General features: G+C 34.4%; 1 protein-coding gene across 1 annotated transcript in view; it reads left to right on the top strand.

The window, feature by feature from the left end:
- Positions 1–20,800, top strand: part of C2CD6 (C2 calcium dependent domain containing 6) — a 100,604-nt gene that overhangs the window by 26,163 nt on the left and 53,641 nt on the right. The window contains exons 6-11 of the mRNA XM_015596461.2: positions 3,969–4,013; positions 4,939–5,007; positions 6,666–6,745; positions 11,130–11,252; positions 15,886–15,991; positions 17,845–17,911. Coding sequence (XP_015451947.1) covers positions 3,969–4,013; positions 4,939–5,007; positions 6,666–6,745; positions 11,130–11,252; positions 15,886–15,991; positions 17,845–17,911 — 490 coding nt within the window. The remainder of the gene's footprint in view (positions 1–3,968; positions 4,014–4,938; positions 5,008–6,665; positions 6,746–11,129; positions 11,253–15,885; positions 15,992–17,844; positions 17,912–20,800) is intronic.

Raw genomic sequence — 20,800 nt, 5'->3', positions numbered from 1 at the left:
TAAACAATGTAATTTTTTGAAAAATCTATTTTCTGGAAGGGTAGTGACAGAACCTAAAAGATTAAGCATGTTTTATTATGTTTTCTGAAATGTTTTAAAATGAGACTCAAACCACAAATTCTGTGTCTTAGTTGGCAGCATAAACTTCAGTTCTTTTATCCTTAGCTGGGCTGTTTGCTCTCTGCCCGGTACATGTGTTGTTTAGGGGTCAGCAAAATTTTTGGCAGAGTCTTTACACAGATTTTGGGGTTCCTTCTCTCTCACTTTCTCCTTCCTAGGAAGTCCCCCCACCCTCCTTATCCCTTTCCAGTAGCCATGGTTGCCCTGAACTCAGAAGAAGAAAACCTACTGATTAGTGAACAAGTATAAACAATCTAAAAGATTTTCGAGAATATTTGTTAGGACGTAAAGCCCTCAAAGACTGTTGGAGTTATGTCAAAAGGTACAGATGCCAGATTGCAGAGGCTCTTACTGGCCAGTTTCAGGATGATTTGAACATTAAAAATATCATTACAATTCTGAATAAGAAAAATCCATGAACCGTTGGTGATTTTCAAAAAAGAAAAAAATAAAAGAGAGCATGGGAAGAAAAAGGGAAGTTTTTTATTCTTAAACAGAAGAATGATGTAATAAATACAGAAGGAATGATGGAATTACATTTTTGTAACTCAAAACTATAATACAGTATCACAACCAAGGTTCAGAATGCCTCCGTCTCTGCAAGGATCCCTCATGTTGCCCTTTTATAGCTGTACCCACTTCCCTTCCACTCCTATCCCTCCTTAACCCTTGGCAACCACTAATCTGTTTTTCATTTCTGCAATTTTCTCATTTCAAAGATGTTATATCAATGGAATCATAGAGTATGTAACCTTTTAGGATAGAGTTTTTTCATCAGCATAATTCTCTGGAGAATCATCCAGGTTGTTGCATGGATTGACAGTTTATTCCTTTTTTGTCGTCGAGTAGTACTCCATAGGTGTGAATGTATCACAGTTTGCTTAACCATTTGCCCACTGGAGGACACTGAGTCATTTTCAGTTCTTGGTTGTTATGAAAAAAGTTGCTATAAACATTTATGTACAGGTTTTCATAAGAATATAAATGGTCGTTTCTCAGATTATTTCTGGGTTGTAAGGTGGTTGCATGTAAAGTTTTTAAAGAAACTGCTAAACTTCCATAGTGGCTGTGCCATTGTACGTTCCCACCAAAAATATATGAATGATCCAGTTTCTCAACATCCTCATCTGTGTTGTCACTATGCTTTACTTTAGCCATTCTGATAGGTGTGTAGTGATATCGTGGTATTAATTTGCAATTTCCTAGTAGCTAACAATGTTCAACATATTTTCATGAGGGCCTTTTGATTTACTGATTATTCCACTTTTCCTGAAATGTTTATCATGTACAATAAAATGCATAGGCTACTGCACAGATGCACCACAACTATATAGTAAAAGGTCAAGAACAATTTTATTAACTAAAATGATTCCAGTCGACAAATTTATGCAGATCTGTATGTTCGCTAAAGCTTGAGCTGTTTCATTTGCTATTTAGGTCACATGCAGGGATAGATTATAGACCATTTGTTTTAGTTCTAGAACTACTAACCAGGGTAGAAATCTTCATGCAGACTGGTAAAATCTGGTGCTTGGATGAGGCGTAAAGACATAATGATCAGACCCAAACTATAGCTCATGTCTGGAAGCATGGGAGGGCCATTTGATTACACAATTATACTGCCAATATACATGGAGAGGACACAAATGTATTGTTTATAATTACCAATTAGTATCAATTGCTTTCTGAATGTAATTGTTCTGATTAAACAAATCACATAATAGGTTTTACATAGCTTTATAAAAAAATAACTAGTTGGTAGCTTGAATCATTAATCCCCGATTCCTTCCTGTCCCTGATACATCTTTGGTTCCTTTGAGGTTCTGGGAGAAACCAGAAACATCAGCTAATTGTTAAGGCTTAGAGTCAATTAAGGCATATAAGTGTATTGGAGTTTATAATATTCCTGTATTGATTATAAAAAGGAATGTGATTATTAATTTTGGGATGAATTGTAGTAGTATTTGCATTTGTTGGTTTGGCAATATGATCCTTACTAGATGAACCTAGGACTAGATGATAAATTCAACAGTTAGACATATTGGTAGCCACTGTAATTATTTGAGAAAGGAAATAGAGGATTCAAAGGTGTAGAAGATTGTTATAGTAATGCCCCCTACAGAACCATACTTTTCTGTATCCATACCTTTGAGTAGTCTATAATTTCCCATTATGTAATTTCCCCAACTAGGCTTAGCCATGTAACTTACTTTGGGCTGAGGAGATCCAAATTCAGGACAGGAAGCTAAATAGGTCATTGCCATACATTGAAACTCACCAGAGGAGCTGAGCAAAGGCAAGTCCTAAAATTCAGTGGATTGGGATGAGATGCACATTCTGGATGAATATATTAATTGGCTCCGGCGAAGACTCAGTTGGGCAGATCTGAGTGGGACCTCCAGAAATACCTCAAAGGCATTTATTTACAAGAGTTAAAAGTATGACTAAAAGTTTACTTTTATACGAGGGAGATGAATCAGTAAGTTGAGATCTTTGATCAAAAGCAGAGACACAGTTTATAAAAGAAAAGAAGAAGCAAAAGGCAGTCTTCGAATAGTGTGATGTTTCGCTACTCCCCACTTTGGGAAAGGGACGCTATCAAGAACTAGAAGTTATAAAGAGCAGGTTGACAGGGTCATTAAGGAAATCAATTTTAGTTATTTATAAATTTTCTGAGAAATCCTGTGATTTTTCAATTTTAGTTATTTATAAATTTTCTGAGAAATCTTGCGATTTTATATGAAGAACTTACAGTGGGTCCTTGAATAATGTCATTTTGATATGACATTGATGAGATGCCATAGTAACTTAGCTTTGGTTTATATCGATTGGTCTTTGGTATTGGTGGTACCATTGTACGTCATTTCACTTGAAGTCACAGGCGCTATCAACTATATTGAGTGAGAACTTACTGTTTATGAGATGCTAATTCTGTGCGATGTCTGCCATTGTACCCACCTGTTATTTCCGTCATTACTAGGAACTGAGAGGCCAGCTGTTAAATAGATTCTTGTGGATAATTATGTTTTTGGAGTGCAAAGGATGTGTGAACCAGGTATCAGACTTCACTAAATGAGAATTAGTGACCAGAATGTCTGAAAGACATGCCAGATAGCATAAGACTTAAAAGAAGAAAACTGTTTATAGCTACATGAAGGCAATAGAAGGGAGTGTGGAGGATGTTACTTCCCCTCCTGACCTTGAGATATATGGGCCTTCACGTGAGTCTGTAAGGGAAGCAGCATCTTTAGTGGTAAGCCAGGTCTCAGGTAAAGCAAAGGATTGGAATGTTTAGTGGAGCAGTTAAAGATGTAAGGTTGTTAATCATGGAATGGGAATCCCATGAGCCACAGTGGAAAATGCTAGGAAGAAAAGGAACTGTGGGATGTTGGATTAGGCAGGAGGACTGACAGCTCAGCAGAAATGACCAGAGATGGTGACCAAGGATACCAAAGGTTTACCTGGTTAAAAAATCCCAGCAGTCCCTGAGAGATGAGAGAAACACTCAAGTTCTGTCAGAAGTCAGCTTATCATGTAGATTTATGTTTAACCCTTCAAAAGGAGTTTAAGCATGGGAGTTCTTTTAAGACTTTCAAAAAGGGGAACTGTAACTAGCAGGAATATTTTTTGTCTAAAAGAAATGTAAATATTAACATCCATTTTTGGTACAACAAATTTTTAATGTTCTTCCAAATGTCATACTTGTACCTTAGCTATTAAATAATAAATATGTGCATTAAAAATCATTACCCGATTTTTAAAAATTTATGAAATGGTTTAGATTATATAACGGTGACTAATGAGTGAGTTTATATTTTAGAACTTTATTATTTATTACTTTTTTCTAGAAAAGGTGCTTTACTGAAGAATTTCAAATGTTGAATAAAAACACAGTAAGAACTTTATTGAAATTCTCAAAGTTTAGTGCACATACTTAACATTTTATACAACTTTACTCTGATATTGTTTGTAGCCTCTGATACTGTTTTTATTCTTTTGTTATCTGCTAGTCACTGTTTAAATTAATGGAAATGTATTAAATAAAAAGTACAATATTTGCTCACAAAATCTTCATCTCCACCTTTTTAAAAAAATGCTGCTCTTACTGCTAAATGGTGAACAAGAAAATTTGAAATTATTGGTAAGAGAGTAAAATGCCTCTAGTCCCTTCATTGACTGCACAGCCTCAGGATCCTCCCTTACCCATTGAGGAAATATTTTTCTTTTTGAGGAGTTTCTACTTGAATTTCTTTTTAAGTACTTAAAAATTATTGTCTTGATTAATCGATCTATTCAGAGAGGCTTCTGCCGCCAATAGCCAAAACAGGGACAAGGGACGTAAAAAACAGAATGGTAGACATTTGTGGTTATAACCTCTGACACCCTCCTTCGTTTAACTTACAAGCAAGGTGGGATCAGAGACATGAAATCACTTGTCTGAATCAAAATAGTCTCTGAAAATGGAAGTGGAGATGGGAGAAGTGTGACTAAATACTTCAAAAAATATATACATGTATATGAATATATATGCATATATGTGTATCTCAGCATAATCCTATTAACAATTGTAAATTGATATTCTCTATATTTTAGTCATATAATATTCCTTAACTTTCACATAAAAGTTGTTAACATTTCAGGAACTCTATAGATTCTTCTATAGGAGTTTCTTGTATAAATGTTTGTTTTTTCAATCAGGAGATTCATGCTTTGTTTTTCTAACTTAAAGATTTGTGAAATAAAAATATCACTTATTATCATTTCTCCATTAAAATATCTTTCTGATCAAACAATAACATAAATTTGCCCAATGTTCAGTTTATCTGCAGGATGGAGGTAGAATTTATGTTCTCCTATGGAAACTTTGGTTATGGATATTCACATCAGGTTGGTTCACCTTTTAAAAATTATTGTACTGCAGCTTTTTAGTCAGATTGCTCTCTTCTGAGCCTCTATCCTTTCCAGTTTGATAAATTCTTTAAAATAAATATATTTAAAAGAATGCTGTTTTGCCTAAAGAAAACTGAAACTTTATATTATTATTATTTGCTTATGCATTTTAAAATAATGACCTTTTATTGAAAATGTCCTTATTATAAAAATTGCTTTTGTGTGTGTGTGTGTGTGTGTGTGTGTATACACAATCTTATATAATTGAAAACAAAATTATTTTAAGTATTCAAAAAGTGAGTGTGGATTTTTATATCTAAAAATACTTATTAAAAATAGAGTCATTGATGTTATTTGGATAACATTTTGTACTCTGACCAAATATGGTCCTTTCTTCCACAGTTGTTTCAATATCTGGTATTATTTGTAGCCTCTTTGGTTCATCAAGAAAGCGCTATGCCCAGTATCTTCCTAGCTTTGGCCTGCCCTTTTAAGTTCACTACATATATCTATGTTGCAGTGAAAGTTTTTCTTTCATTATGGACTTAGGTTAGATTCCTAGAATGGAAATTATTGGAAGTAATTGTTGTAGAAAAGTTGTACCAACATATATTCTCATCAAGAGTTTAAAGAATTCTTGATATCTCTGGGCATTATCACGGCTTTGGGGCATTTATGAATCCAGTCTCATTAATGCTGCTGTTATATGGGGGAAATGACCCTGATATTTTTCATATAATCTTTCATTTTTATTTTTTTCTATTTTTATAGTCTTAGTTGTTTCTTTAATTACCAAACTGAGAGTGGATACAGTCTTGTTAAAAAGTTTACCACTTTGTTAACTGAGAAATCTGTGTAAAATCTATTTAAAAATTTTGTCTATGGTATAGCATAACAAATTTTTAATGCATTTCAAGTCAGAAGTAAGTAATATAGAGATGAAAGCCACTAGGCATAATAAGCTTTTTTCTTTCTCTGCTTTAATCTTTCTTTTCTTTCTGCATATTATCTTTATTATTATTATTTTTTTTATCATGAATTAGGTCTTATAGGGGCCCCTAATGGTTTAGTCTTTTTTGTGACAGTCACAGTTTATGAGCACTAACTTCAGAGGTGGGTTTTATATCTGAATGTAGGTATAACATGTAAGAATCCTATCCTCAGGGAGCTATATCCTTCTCAAATAAAACTGAGCAAGTATTGTTGTATGTAAGTGGATTCTGCTATAAACAAAGCACAAAGGTATTTTATGGAAAAGAGTGGGAAGTAAAAATTCAACTTGAATTTATGTCTATGGACTTTTCAGTAATATAGTCCCCTACTTACCTGTCATGATGATGTGAAAAGAGTACTGCATTGGGGACAGACAAAGCTGCATTCAAATCCTGGCTTTCATGCCTATTGGGTCATCTTGAACAAATTACTGATTTTCAGTATTATCTGTAAAATAAGCAGTTATCTACCTCATGGGATTATTGAGAGGATTAAATAATATCAAAAATATAAAATTCTTGGTAGATAGTAAGTACTGAATAAATATTAGTTCTTCCTCTCTTAATTCCTTTTCTCCTTATATATATCATTTAAGGCCCATTTAGTAGTCCTGGAGCATATGTAACTAAACAGTATTAAAATATGCTTATCATTTCCTTCAGTTAAAACCTCTTCAGAAAATTATTGAGCCATCCATGTTTATGAATATTGCACCACCTCCAGAAAGAACAGACCCTGAGACGTAAGTGTTTGAAATCTTATTAACACAGTCAGATCATGTGGATTTAAAACATTTAATCCATTTGATGGAGCATTTTGGTTGTGTGAAGACATGGCCAGAATGGATCAGACTCAAGGGTAAAGAGAACAGTGAAGGGTTTTGCTTAAAAAGGAGAGAGAAATTTTGAGTTTCTGGGAATAGCCCTGGAGAGAGAAGAGGTGAGGGAATGAGGAAAAGAAGAGAGGGGATACCAATTTCATGGCTGAAAGAGGGAAGGGAGGAACAGCCCGATGAGGAAAGTCAGCCAGTGAGATATTCCTCTTGTAGGAAGAAGGTGAGGGACTTTTAAAATCAAGGCATTTAATAGTTTTCCGTTTTCTGCTCTGCAGTACAGTAGTGCTGCCCCCACTTCCACACACTTCGTTTGTTACTTCCAAATCTTCAGTAAAAAGGTCTGTCTATGGTCAAAAATATCATTAGCACACCAAAAGTAACTTAAGATATAGTATGTCAACCAGTCTTGAAATTTTAACAGTAAAAATACATCAAGGAAAATTGAGTACCTGAGGGAGAGATGTAATCTATAGTGCTAAAAATAAGAAATGGAAAATTTCCGAAATGGAATTGAGAGAATTAGTTATAGGATGGGAAATTATATTCCCAAGTGTTTACTCTCTTATATAGTCTCACCAAACACTAGGTATTATCATTAAAAATAAATTTTGTTCATTTGATATTGATGTTTGTTGAAATAGTAAAGTGGAATGTTTTTCTTATATTTATTGATCATTATTTCCTTATCCACTTATTTATTGACTCAATAAACATGTATTGGATGTTTCTCTAGTCAACTCTAATACATATTTTGATACTAAGAGTGGCTCTAGAGGAACAGACTGTTAAGGATGAGTTACCCGAATTGGTTCTGTTGTTTATGGAATTAACTCTTTAATCTGATTAGGTTTAAAGACTCTAATGACTCCATTTCCAGTAGTAAAAAGAGCACTGATAATCTATGGCATAATCTGGCAGTAGAGATATGCAAAGTATCATCCCTAGGTGCTCCTAATCAACCATTTATAAGAAGCAAAGATCTGGGTGACTGTGTATATGATACTTTTTAACATTTCTGTCAAACTAGGGAATATAATGATATTGGCTGGGTACTCTTAATGTTGTTGGACAAAGTTGAAAAAGAAAAGGATGAGTTCAAGGATTCAGATTCTCAGCTCAAGCATTGCATATATGACCTGAAATCTTTTATGTGTGCCCTGAAGGACCCTTATCTTGTAGCCATAGAACTAAGATTGCTAAAAATCAAACCCAGAATTTCTTCTTGTGACTGGCTGACTTATAGCACAAGCTGAACTCCCAGTGTCTACTGTTAAAGTGAGGGCCTTAATTGGGAATAAATGGGATACTTAAAGTTGGAATGGGAACATGGAGGAAGACCCTAACGAAGCTGGAGACGGTGAGCCCCTAAATTCTGATGTATCTTCTTTGCCAGTGGAAGTGACCTCTCAACCTCCACTAGAAGAGACCTCACCTCCCCCAGCAAAAGTGACATCACCATTCCCAGGCGTAGTGGCCTTTCCACCCTACACTGCTTCAGGAAACACTAATAGCCTCCTCTGAGACAGTTGCCACACATCTTGGTTCTCCTCAGGACCTACCCCTACCATCTCTCTTTGCTTCTAGGCCTATAATTAGACTAAAGTCCCAGAAGGCCCCTAAAGGTAAGGTACAAAGTGTGACCCATGAGGAGGTGAGCTACACTCCAAGAAGAACTACTTGAGTTTTCTAATTTATACAGACAGAAATCCAGGGAACATGTGTGGAAATTGATATTAAGGGTGTGTGATAATGGTGGAAGGAACTGAAAGTTGGATCATAAAAAATTTATTGATATAGGCTCACTAAGTAGAGATTCTTCATTTAATGCTGCAGCTTGGGGAGTTAGAAAGGACTTTGACAGTTTGGTTGGTTGGTTGGACATGGACCAAAAGATGCCCCCGAGCAAATTGGAAATGCCAGACCTGTCTTGGTTTGATGTAGAGGAAGGGATTCAAAGGTTTAGAAAGATTAGAGTGGATTTGTTGTTTAAGACCTACTCACTCACCCTGGGAGGCTCCAGCAAATATACCTTTCACCATGACTGTGAGAAAGAAATTTGTAAGGGGAGGCCCATCCTTAAAGAGCTCTATGATTGCTCATCCCAGACCTTACAGTGGGAACTACAGTCACTGAACTGGAAAACCTAAATGAATTGCGAGTAATTGAATTCCAAAGTAGCAGGGGCCAAGTGATGGCACTCAACTGCCAAAGGCAAGGTGGGAGTGGTTACTGTAATGGACAGTAGAGTCAAAGCAGCAATCAGAATAGTCTGACTCATACAGACCTATGACATCGGCTTAGTTGATCATGATGTTCCTAGAAATGATATATATAGGAAGCCTACTAAATTCTTACTTTATCTGTATAAGCAGAAAAGTTCTAAGTCAAGTGAACAAAAGTCAAACCTGAATCAAAAACAGTCACAGCTCCTCAATCAATTCCCAGCTTGAGCCAGCTTATAGCTTGAGTGAAGGAGAGGCCCGGTCCCCTTGAGGAGAGACCCTCATACACTGCTAAAAATTTATAATGTTGGTTTTTCTCCCAGCTTTTCCCCAAAGGGAACTACAGCTTTTTACCAGGGTAACTGTGCATTAGGGACTACTGGACGCTGGCTCTGAACTGATGCTAATTCCAGAAGACCCAACATATCTTTGTTGTCTACCAGTCAAGAGTAGGGGTTTATGGAGGACAGGTAATCAATGGAGTTTTAACTCTGATCCTTCTCACACCAGGTCCTGTAGGTCCCCAAATCCATCCTATGGTTAATTCCCCAATTCCAGAATCCATAATTGGAATAGATATATTCAGCAGTTAGTGAATCCCTACATTGGTTCCCTGACCCGTGGAATGAGGGATATTATGGTGGGAAAGAACAAATGGAAACTAATAGAACTACCTCTACTACGGAAAATAGTAAAGCAAGAACAATGCCACCTTCCTGGAAGGATTACAGAGATTAACGCCATCATCAAGGACTTGAAAGATGCAGGGGTGGTGATTCACATCACATCCCCATTCAACTCACTTATTTGCCTGTGCAGAAAACAGATGGATCTTAGGGAATGATAGTAGATTATTGTAAGTTAACCAGATGGTAACTCCAATTGCAGCTGCTGTACCAGATGTGGTTTTATTGCTTGAACAAATTAACACATGCCCTGGTACCTGGTCTACAACTGTTAATCTGGCAAGTGCTTTTTTCCTCCATATTTATTAATAAAGAAGCAGTTTGATTTCTGCTGGCAAGGCCAGCAATATACCAGCCCTATGTCATACTTTAGTTCTACAAGAATCTTCATTGTCACACTGGTTCATTATAGTGATCACATTATGTTAATTGGACCAAGTGAGCATGAAGTAGCTACTATTCTACACTTATTGGTAAGACATTTACATGTTAGAGGGTGGGAAATAAGTCTGACAAAATTCAGGGGCCTTCTACCTCAGTGAAATTTTAAGGATCTAGTGGTATGGGCTTGTCAAGGTAGTCCTGCTAAGGTGAAGGATAAGTTGTATCTGGCCCCTCCTAAACCAAAAAAGAGGCACAACACTGGTGTGTCTCTTTGGATTTTGGAGGCGACATATTTCTCATTTGGGTGGGCTACTTTGGCCCAATTACCATGTATATTTTATATATACATATACGTAGCGAATATATTGTCTTCCCTCTTATCTCTTTATGTAACATAAGATATATTGTCTTTATATCATAATATTTAAGTATTGTTAACTTTACCTCATAGTTTTTAAGTTTTAGGATATCCAGGAGAAGAGTAAACATCACCCAAGGACTTTACCTCTTCTGGAGAGGGGCTAGTGAGTTTTTGGTTATTTGCAGGATAGTTGTATCATGTTAGGTGGAATTATGAGCTTGTTATTGTTTCCATTTGGAGATTAAATATGTTTTAAGGTGTTTATGAGTGCCAGGTTGACATGGGGTGGACCTGTGATAGTTAATTTTATGTGTCACTTTCACTGGGCCATGAGATCGAGATTTGGATCTAGAAACTAGGAGAGACATCTGGGCTCAAACACTTCTCTTTAGAACTGCAGGTCCTTTCCATTTCCATCCCTGCTGCTCATGACCTTAGTAGGAAGAGTACTCAGGAGAGTATTTCTCTCAGGATTGTTGACTTTTGTCTTCTTTCCTAGCTCTGTCCTCTGATGGTTCAAGGCAGATAGATGAGCTTACAGTGTAAAAAAAACAGAATGATTCCAAAGTGGTAGCTACCACCGGTTTTAGAGTGTACTTTTGTATAATTTCATATTTAACTTTATTACAATTTTGCAGAAATGTTATTATACCACAGCCAATAGAATATCCAGCATTCTTATCCCCAGACCTGAATGTTACCCAACCCAACCAGCCTTCTGTAGTGCGGCTCGAAAAGCTTCAACAACAACCTCGGGAAAGGTAAAAAAAAACAAACAAAATAAATTTTAAATTTTATTTATGTGTTATTTGTATATTAATATTTTTCTTTGAGACATGGGCTTGCTATTAGTTCAGAAACCTTTATTTCATGGGTTCAGAGGCTATTCCTGAATTTTGCTTATTATATGCAGGTGTTTGTTTTAAAAAGTCAGTGCTGTGACAAGAAGAGAGGTGAGAACTCTTTTATAAAGTAGCATTAACCTAAATAAAGAGGTAAACTGAGGCAATCTCAAAATTGTCAAAAAAGATGAGTTTATTCAGAAATATAGAGGAATTACAATTCAGAACATGAAAACTAGCAAACTACAAATGAGTCCATTGAGGGTTTGGGGTAGGCTGTATTTATGGGCAAGGAATGTAAAGAGGGGAAAGTTCAGTTAGAGTCTGTTAAAATAAAAAAACAGACGGAGACTAGTTTTGAAAATTCCCTGAGCTGATAAAAACAGTCATCCAGTCATACAAAAAAAGTTCAATTCAGCTTACTTTGCAGGACCAACTTGACTTGGGTCATTTCTTCTTCATTATCTAGAAACCGTAAACAAACTTCCCAAGGTTGATATGAGGCAACCCCTGACCAATTCCCTATCGTTCAAGAAAGTTCCAATATTATCAGTTTTCTGTAAATCTGGGATTTATGTGAAATCAGTTTTTCAGTCCTTAAGTTTTGTTTTTCTGAGAGCACATGCATGAGATTTTACATTTTATGTCCTCCAGTTCCAACTTAGATTAAAATTCTTTCACAGGAGGAAGTATAGTACTTGCTCTGCCTCTTGACTCAACGATATAGTCTATTAGTCTCCTCTTCTCTGTGTATCACTTTTTTCCCCCTCTATGTTTTAGTCTAGATTTTAAAAAATCTATTTATAGTTCACTGGTTTTTCTTTGTTTCTAATCTGCTGTTAAACCAATTAAATTCTTAATTTTAGTTATTTTCTTCTGTTATTGAATTATTCTTTATTTGATAGTTTCTACTTCTGTACCAAAATCCTCAGTCTTATCTCTTAATTCTTTGAGCATATTAATCATTTGTATTTTAAAGTTCATCTCTGATAATTCCATTATCTGAACCTCCTGATAAGTCTATTTCTATTGTTTTATTCTCATAGTTTTCAGTCAAATATTTTATTGTCATATGCCTAGTTGTTTTTATTGAGTGCCAAACATTGTATTTGAAAATCTATAGAACTAATTAGATACTCTTGAGTGTATATACTTACAGAGAAGATATACATTTGCATCTGGCAGCCAGCTAGACCAGGGTCACTAACAATCCTAGATCACTTTAATTCAATTGAGATCAAGATTGAAATGAATTTGGGGGCTTTAGTTCCTGTAAGGATTAGTCTTTTTCTGGTTTACTCATTCCTAGCATCAGGACTGAGGTGAGTATAAGGCAGCTAGGGCACAATTCTGAAGAAGGCACTTAGGCTTAGGGTATAGCCTTTTAGGATCCCACCTGAAACCTTAGGTGTTTATCATGGCTTCTCATCCTTGGCAGAGTCTGAATTCTGGTTTTTGTTCCTCAGTCCTTGTATATCTATCTTAAAGCTCTGCTTGGCTTCTTAACTCTTGGCCACTAAAAATGCCTTAAAGGAGAAATGATACCAAATTATGGGCTTAAAGTCTCTGGACTTCCTTTCTGTCTAGAATTTTAGATCTGCAAATTCTTGCTGCCTTTATAACTGACTGCTACTTTCAAACAAAAATTTAAAAAAATATTTTGTCCAGCTTTTTAAGTTGTGCATTATGATGGTTTGTCTGAAATAACCTGTTCCATCAACCTAATTCCATCATTGCCAGAAAGAGAGCTCCCAAACATTTAGAAAATAATTTATGTGTACATAAGTTTTACTCAGATTCATAAATGAATTTATAAACATTGAACTGAATAACCAAGGAACCCTTTTATCCTCTAGACTGATGTACTACTCGTTCAATAACATTTATTAGCTACCTAGGGTACCAGATATGGTGATTTAAAAAAATATTTATTTGAGCCCTCTCTTTTTCCTGGTAAGTCTAGCTAAAGTTTATTAATTTTGTTTTCTGTTTTTAGTTTTTCGAAAGACCAGCTCTTAGTTTCATTGATTTTTTGGGGGGTCTGTATTTAATTTACTTCCCCTCTGGTCTTTAATATTTCCTTCTTTTTACTAACTTTGGGCTCAGTTTATTCTTTTTTCTAGTTCCTTATGGTACAAAATTAGGTTGTTTATATGAGATCTTTTTCTAATTGTAATCATTTATCACTATAAACTTCCTTTTTAGAAGTGCTTTTGCTATGTCCTACAAGTTTTGGTAGGTTTTATTTCCATTTTCATTTCTCTAAAGATGATTTTTGACTTTTCTTTTGAGTTCTTCTTTGACCCACTGGTTATTCAGTAGCATGTTGTTTAACCTTTACATATTTGTGAAATTTCTAGTTTCCTCTGGGAATTGATTTCTGGTTTTATAAATTTTGGTCAGAAAAGATGCTTAGTATGATTTAAATCTTCTTAAATTTATTAAGGTTTGTTTTGTGGCCTAATATATGATCTTTCTTGGAGAATGTTCCACTGCACTTGAGAAGAATGTGTATTCTGCTAGTGTTGGATGGAATGTTCTGCAAATGCTTATTAAGTCCATCTGACCTAATATATACTTTAGGTCCAATGTTTCCTTATTGAATTTCTGTTTGGATAATCTAACCATTGTTCAAAGTATAATACTCTTATATTATATTGCTGTTTATTTCTTCTTTTATATTTGTTAATATTTGCTTTGTATACTTAGGTGCTCCTACATTGGGTGCATAAGTATTTATAAATGTTATGTCCTCTTGTTGGATTGACTTCTTTATAATTATATAATGACCTTCTTTATCTCTTATTAAAGTCTTTGGCTTAAAGTCTAAATTTTTTCTGATATAAGTATAGTTACCTCTTCTTTCTTTTAATTTCCATTTGCATAGAGTATCTTTTCCATAGCTTTACTTTCTGTCTGTGTATGTCCTTAGAGCTGAAGTGTGTCCATTGTAGGCAGTCTGTAGGTGAGTGTTGGTTTTTCTTAATCCATTCAGCCACTCTATGTCTTTTGATTGGAGAATTTAGTACATTTACATTTAAAGTAATTATTGGACGTACTATTGCCATTTTGTTAATTTTTTTTTTCTGGCTGTGTGTCATTCCTTTGTTTCTTCTTTTGCTCCCTTCCTTTGTGGTTTAATGATTTTCTATAGTAATATGCTTAGATTCCTTTCTCTTTATATTCGGTGTCTCTACTATGGGTTGTTTTTTTGTTTTGTTTTGTTTTCTTTTTGTGGTTACCACAGGCTTATCTAAAACATCTTATAACAATCTATTTTAAGCTGATAACGACTTAACTTTGAATGCATACTAAAGCTTTACATTTTTACTCCCCCATCACTATTTCTCGTAAGGCCAGTCTGGTGGTAATGAACTCTTTCAGCTTTTGTTTGTTTGGAAAATTCTTTATCTTTCCTTCAATTCTGAAGGACAACTTCTGAGTAGAGTATTCTTGGTTGGCAGTTATTTTTCTTTCAGCAGTTGAGTATATCATATCACTTCCTTCTAGCCTACAAAGTTTCTGCTGAAAAATCTGCTTATAATGTTATGGTGGCTTTCTTTTGTGTAACAAGTTGTTTTTCTCTTGCTGCTTTTAAGATGAAAATTCTCTCCTTGTTTTTCATTTTTGACAGTTTAATTATAATGTTTCTCAGTGTGGGTCTTTTGGATTAATCTTTTTTAGGACTTCCTGGATCTAGGCATCTGTTTCTTTCCACATATCATGGAACTTTTCAGCCACTATTTCTTTGAATAAGTTTTCTGCCCCTTTCTCTTCTAGTTTGCCTGTAATGCATATATTTGTCAGCTTGTTGGTGTCTCATAAGTCCCTTAAGCTATTTTCACTTTTTAATTTTTTTTTTGCTCCAATTGGATAAAATCCACTTTCATATTTTTGCATTCACTGATCTTTTTTCTGCATCACCTAGTCTGCTCTTGAACCCCTCTGAATTTTTCAGTTTAGTTATTGTATTGTGCAGGTCTATAATTCTGCCTGGTACTTTCTTCTATTTTCATCTCTATTAAAAGTCTCACTTCGTTCACGCATTTTCCTCCTGACCTCTGTGAGCATCATTATGACCCGTTATTTTGAACTCTTTATCAGGTAAATCACTTATCTCTCTTTAAGTTCTGTTTCTGGAGTTTTATCTTGTTTAATTTGAAACTTATTCTTCTCTTTCATCAATATTGAGACCAATATATATTGAATAATTTCCAAAACACATGTGTATATCTTAAATAAAAATAAGAATATTGCCTACGTATTTATAATTCAGTTTAAGAAATACAGCATCCCCAATATCAGAAATGTGTTTGTGTAACCTTATAAGATTACATCCCTCTCCCCAACTCTCCCCAGATAACTACTTCCTTGCTTTTTGTTGTAATCATTCTTTTTTCTTTTACCGTATCATTAAACAGTATATTGTTGGTTTGCTTCTTTTAGCACTTTTAAAAATGGATCATACTGTATAAATTCTTTTTGAATCTACCATATATATTCTTCTGTCACTTGCTTTTTTAAACTATAATGCTATGATTTCTTTCTTTAGGCTAGAAAAAATGAAAAAAGAGTATAGAGATCTGAGTACATGGAGAGAAAAAGCTACATATTTAGAAGGAGTTCTTAACCCAAAATTGGAACATAGTCGACCTAAGGTAATTAACATAATTCATTCTCCCATACATAGTTTTTAATACTTTTTATTTAAAAAAGATTATGGTAATTAAAAATGATGATCAGATAGTGTTCATGTTCTCAATTATAAAATGTTATTCATGGTTCATGCATTTTATTATTTTGATAATGTGGCATTCAATAAATATTGATTAATAATTTATAAGATATAGTTTTTTAACAGCTTTGTTGAGATATAATTTATATACCATACAATTTACCCATTTAAAGTGTTCAATGCCGTGGCCCTTACTATACTCACAGAGTTGCGTGCCCACTGCTACAATCAGTTTTAGAACATTCTCATTATCCTCAAAAGAAACCCCATACCCCATAAGCTATACCCTCCAAATCCCATGCCCCCCTAGCCCTAGGCAACAATGAATCTACTTTCTGTTGCTATAGATTCTAGACATTTCATATAAATGAAATGCAATATATGGTCCTTTGTGACTTGCTTCTTTCACTTAGCATAATGTTTTTTTAAATTAGATTCAGGTATAGCATAGGGTTTTCAAGGTTCATTCTTGTTGTAGCATGTTTGAATACTTTATTTCTTTTTATTGCCAAATAATATTCCATTGTATAGATATAACGCATTTTATTTATCCATTCGCAGTTGATAGACATTTGGGTTGTTTTCACTTTGTACGTATTATGAATAATGATTTGAACATTCATGTGCAGGTTTTTGTGTGAGCATGTTTTTCGTTTTGGTGGGTATATACATAGGAGCTGAATTGCTGGATCACATAGTAATTCCACTTGACTTTTTCAGGAACTGCCAAACTATTTTCCTCAGCAGCTGCACAATTTTACATTCAACCAGTAATGTAGGAGGGTTCCACATCTCCTCCAACACTTGTTATTTTCCTTTAAAAAAAAAATATTGCCATCCTAGTGGGTTTGAAGTGGTATCTCATTGTGGTTTTGATTTGCATTTCTGTAATGACCAGTGATATGAGCATCTTTTCATGTGCCTACAGGCTATTTGTATATCTTCTTTCTTTGGATAAATGTTTATTCAAATTCTTTGCTGATTTTTTAATTTGGCTATTTGTATTTTTATTATTGAATTGTAAGAGTTCTCTATAATTTTTAGGTGCTAGACATTTATCAGATTAATGAATAAGGTTTAATATTTAGAAATGCAATCTAACCTATACATTTTGACCTGACATTTCAGTTAGATAGATAAAACATTGACTAAGATCACAGCCTTGAAATGGTAGTTAAAACATATTGACATATTCATGATTTTCGATGCCTTTTCGATTATCGGGCAGAGTTGTGCTGCCGTAGCATAAATTGGTTAACATTTACTAATACAGAATTGATATTTTAGGGGAAATTTGGGATGTTTTTCATTAAAAAGACTGTGAACTTTGGGTTCTTATTGAAAGATCAGTATTTTATAAGAACCAGTGATCACTCTACCTTATAATTCTTCTTGGAATTTTGTAAAGATCAACATGATTTTTCAACTCATAGGGCATAATGTATTTCAATAAAAAATTATGTGTCCTGGGGGGAATCTTCTCATACTCCTTAAAGTTACATTATATCATTTATCTGGTAATCTTTTTCTCTCATACATTTGTCACTCAAATACCCTATTAGTTCTTGACTTTCCTCTCCTTGGAACTTCAACTTCTAGCCAGTGTGTGCCTCTCTTTAAAATAAAGTTTTTTGGTTTGCTTTTCTCACAAACTCATTTCCTTCTCGTCTTCTATAAATTTTTAAAAAGTATTAAAAGTTATGAAGGTGGAGAAAAATGTTTTAGCCTTTAAACATTTCTCTGGTATATTTTCTTTTTTTCTTTTTTTGCTTCCAGGAAAGTAATACCAATGAGATACTTGAAAGCAAATTTGAAGAGGGTTCTGAAGACATTTTAACATCAGGTTAAGAAACGAATTCACTTTTTATATTTATTATTAAGATAATTAAAAAACAGGGTGGTTATATCTCAAATAGAAAATTAATAATTTGCTTTAAGTGGGTTTCATTTTTTGTTAAAGAATAAATATGCATTTCATTATAGTTTGAGTATATATTTTATAATACTCTGAAGAAAAGACTTAGACCTAATTCAGAGTTATTTTTATTTTTAATGTTCCTTTACTTTATTTAAGGATGATAAAAAAGTTAAATCTTAACTATGATCTATGAATAGATATTTTTATTTAGTATTATTAAGTGTAAAGCTATTGGTCTCTTTTAAGTAGAGGAGTGTGTGTGTGTGTGTGTGTGTGTGTGTGTGTGTGTGTGTGTGTGTGTGTGTTGCAGGGAGGTGAGAGAGGAGGGGACAGGAAATTAAATTAGCATTACATTTAAGAATCTACCACAAATTATCAGTAGATATTTAATTAATGGAAAAACTGTTCATGCAGTCTTTTGAAAAATCTGTTAAAAGATTCATTTAGAAAGTAAGTTCAAATTGATGCATAATACTATATCTTTAAAATCTTGGATTCTGAAGATTGGAATAATGATTTATTGTGATAAGACTTTAACCACAGGATACTTTTCTACTTTTCTACTTCTACTTCCCTGGCTAAAACAGGCTTCGTTATATTCATTTCCTAACCTCTGAGGATCAGGCAGCCTAGCAGAGCTAATGCATCTTTAGTCTACTCTTTTACCTGAAACATTCAAGTTTTAGGTGTAGGGGAATCACATTTCCCTCTTCAATATCACTGTTAAAGATAGGAGGTTAACCTCTCTCACTCACTGGTGATGGCCATCTTTTCCTTTTTTAATTTATTTATTTTTTTCATTTATCCAAAGAGCTTATTTCAAGTCCCATTGGATCATCTAGTGCCTTCTTTCCTTTTGGTTTTTCTAAAGCTTCCTATAGTTATAATTAATATTTATTGATCCCAGTGTTCCAGGCACTTTACTTGGGTTATATAAACCAATCCTCACAGATGAGGAAACTGAGGATCAAATCAATCAGAGGTCACATAGCCATTAAATGATAGGAGTTGAATTTGAACCTGTTTGGCCCAAGAGCTCGAGCATTTAACCATATTGCTGCTCACATCTTATGTAACTTGTACCGTAGTGATAAGATAAGCTATCATTATCCTCTTTTACATATGAGAAAATTGAGGATCAGAAAAAGGAGCTGACCAGTCATACAGCTAATAATGACCATATATAAATTTTTTACAGGACTTATATATTTTTTCGTATCTCAATTCTTTATTCCCTCTTTCTCTTTTTTAAGTTTTCCTTTTCTACTTGCTAAATATGTATTCTTTATCTTTCTAGGGAAATTTTACAAGTGCTTCAAACAGCCTGTCTTGAATGGTCCTTTTTTTGCTGGTTACATAATCTTTATTCTAGTCTCTTTTTCTAATCCCAACCCTATCACTGACTGGGATTTTTAAATGTCCTCTTGACTTTTAGCAAAACATACTCTATACCTGTTTTTACGCCTTATATCAATGGATCTGAAATCTTATCACTTTATATTATTTTCATTTTATCTCCGCATCTGTGCATTTACCACTCCCCCATCTTCCCAGAGATTCATGAGTCTGTTTATTTTCATTTTCATATTTTTATTTTTTCAATTATAGTTGACATACAATATATTACTTTCAGATGTACAACACAGTGATTAGACATTTATGTAACTTATGAAGTGATCACCCCGACAAATCCAGTGCCCATCTGACACCACACATAGTTATTACAATACTACTGACCATATTCTCCATGCTAAATTTTATGTCTCCATGACTATTTTGTAACTACCACTTTGTACCTCTTAATCCCTTCCCCTTCACTCATTTGCCCACCCCCAATCTGGCAACCATCAAAATGCTCTGTGTATCTGTTGTTAACCTGCTTTCTAGATTCCACATATGACATTTGTCTTTCTTTGACTTACTCCACTGAGCATAATACTCTCTAGGCCCATACAGGTTGTTGCAGATGGCAAGATTTCACTCTTTTGTATGGCTGAGTAATATTCCATTGTGTATACATACCACCTCTTTTTTATCCATTCATCCATTGATTGACACCCAGGATGCCGCCATATCTTTGCTACTGTAAATAATGCTGCAATGAACATATGAATTCACATGTCCTTTCAAAGCAATGTTTTGGGTCTCTTCAGATAAATACCCAGAAGTGGGATAACTGAGTCCTTCTTTGTCTATTGTTATAGCCTTTGTTTAAAGTCTATTCTCTCTGGTTTAAGTATTGCTGCCCCAGCTTTTTTTGTTTGTTTCCATTTTCATGCAACATCTTTTTTCATCCCTTTACTTTCAGTCTGTGTCTCTTTCAATCTGAAGCGAGTCTCTTGTAGGCAGCTTATGTAAGGGTCTTGTTTTCTAATCCATTCAGCCACCCTATCTTTTCATTGGGGCATTTAATCCATTTATATTTAAAGTATTTGTTGCTAGATATGTAGTTATTGCCATTTTATTATCCACATTTTTTATCTTTTTAAAGAAGTCCCTCTTTTCTTCTTAAAGCAGTCCCTCTGACATTTCCTGTAATACTGTCTTGGTGATGATGAACTCCTTTACCTTTTTCTTGTCTGGAAAGGTCTTTATCTATCCTTTGATTCTAAATAATAGCTTTGCTGGGTGGAGTAATCATGGTTGTAGGTCCTTGCTTTTCATCACTTTGAATATTTTGTGCCAGTCCCTTCTGGCCTGCAAAGTTTCTGTTGAGAAATCAGCTGACAGTTTTGTGGAAGCTCCCTTGTCGGTAAATAACTGCTTTTCTCTTGCTGCTTTTAAGGTTCTCTGTGTCTTTAATCCTTTTCATTT

Source organism: Pteropus alecto, unplaced genomic scaffold, assembly GCF_000325575.1.
Source record: "Pteropus alecto unplaced genomic scaffold, ASM32557v1 scaffold3, whole genome shotgun sequence".
In the NCBI taxonomy this organism is placed as follows: Eukaryota; Metazoa; Chordata; class Mammalia; order Chiroptera; family Pteropodidae; genus Pteropus; species Pteropus alecto.
The sequence above is the reverse complement of the archived record's forward strand: the minus strand, read 5'-3'. Positions and strand labels throughout refer to the sequence as shown.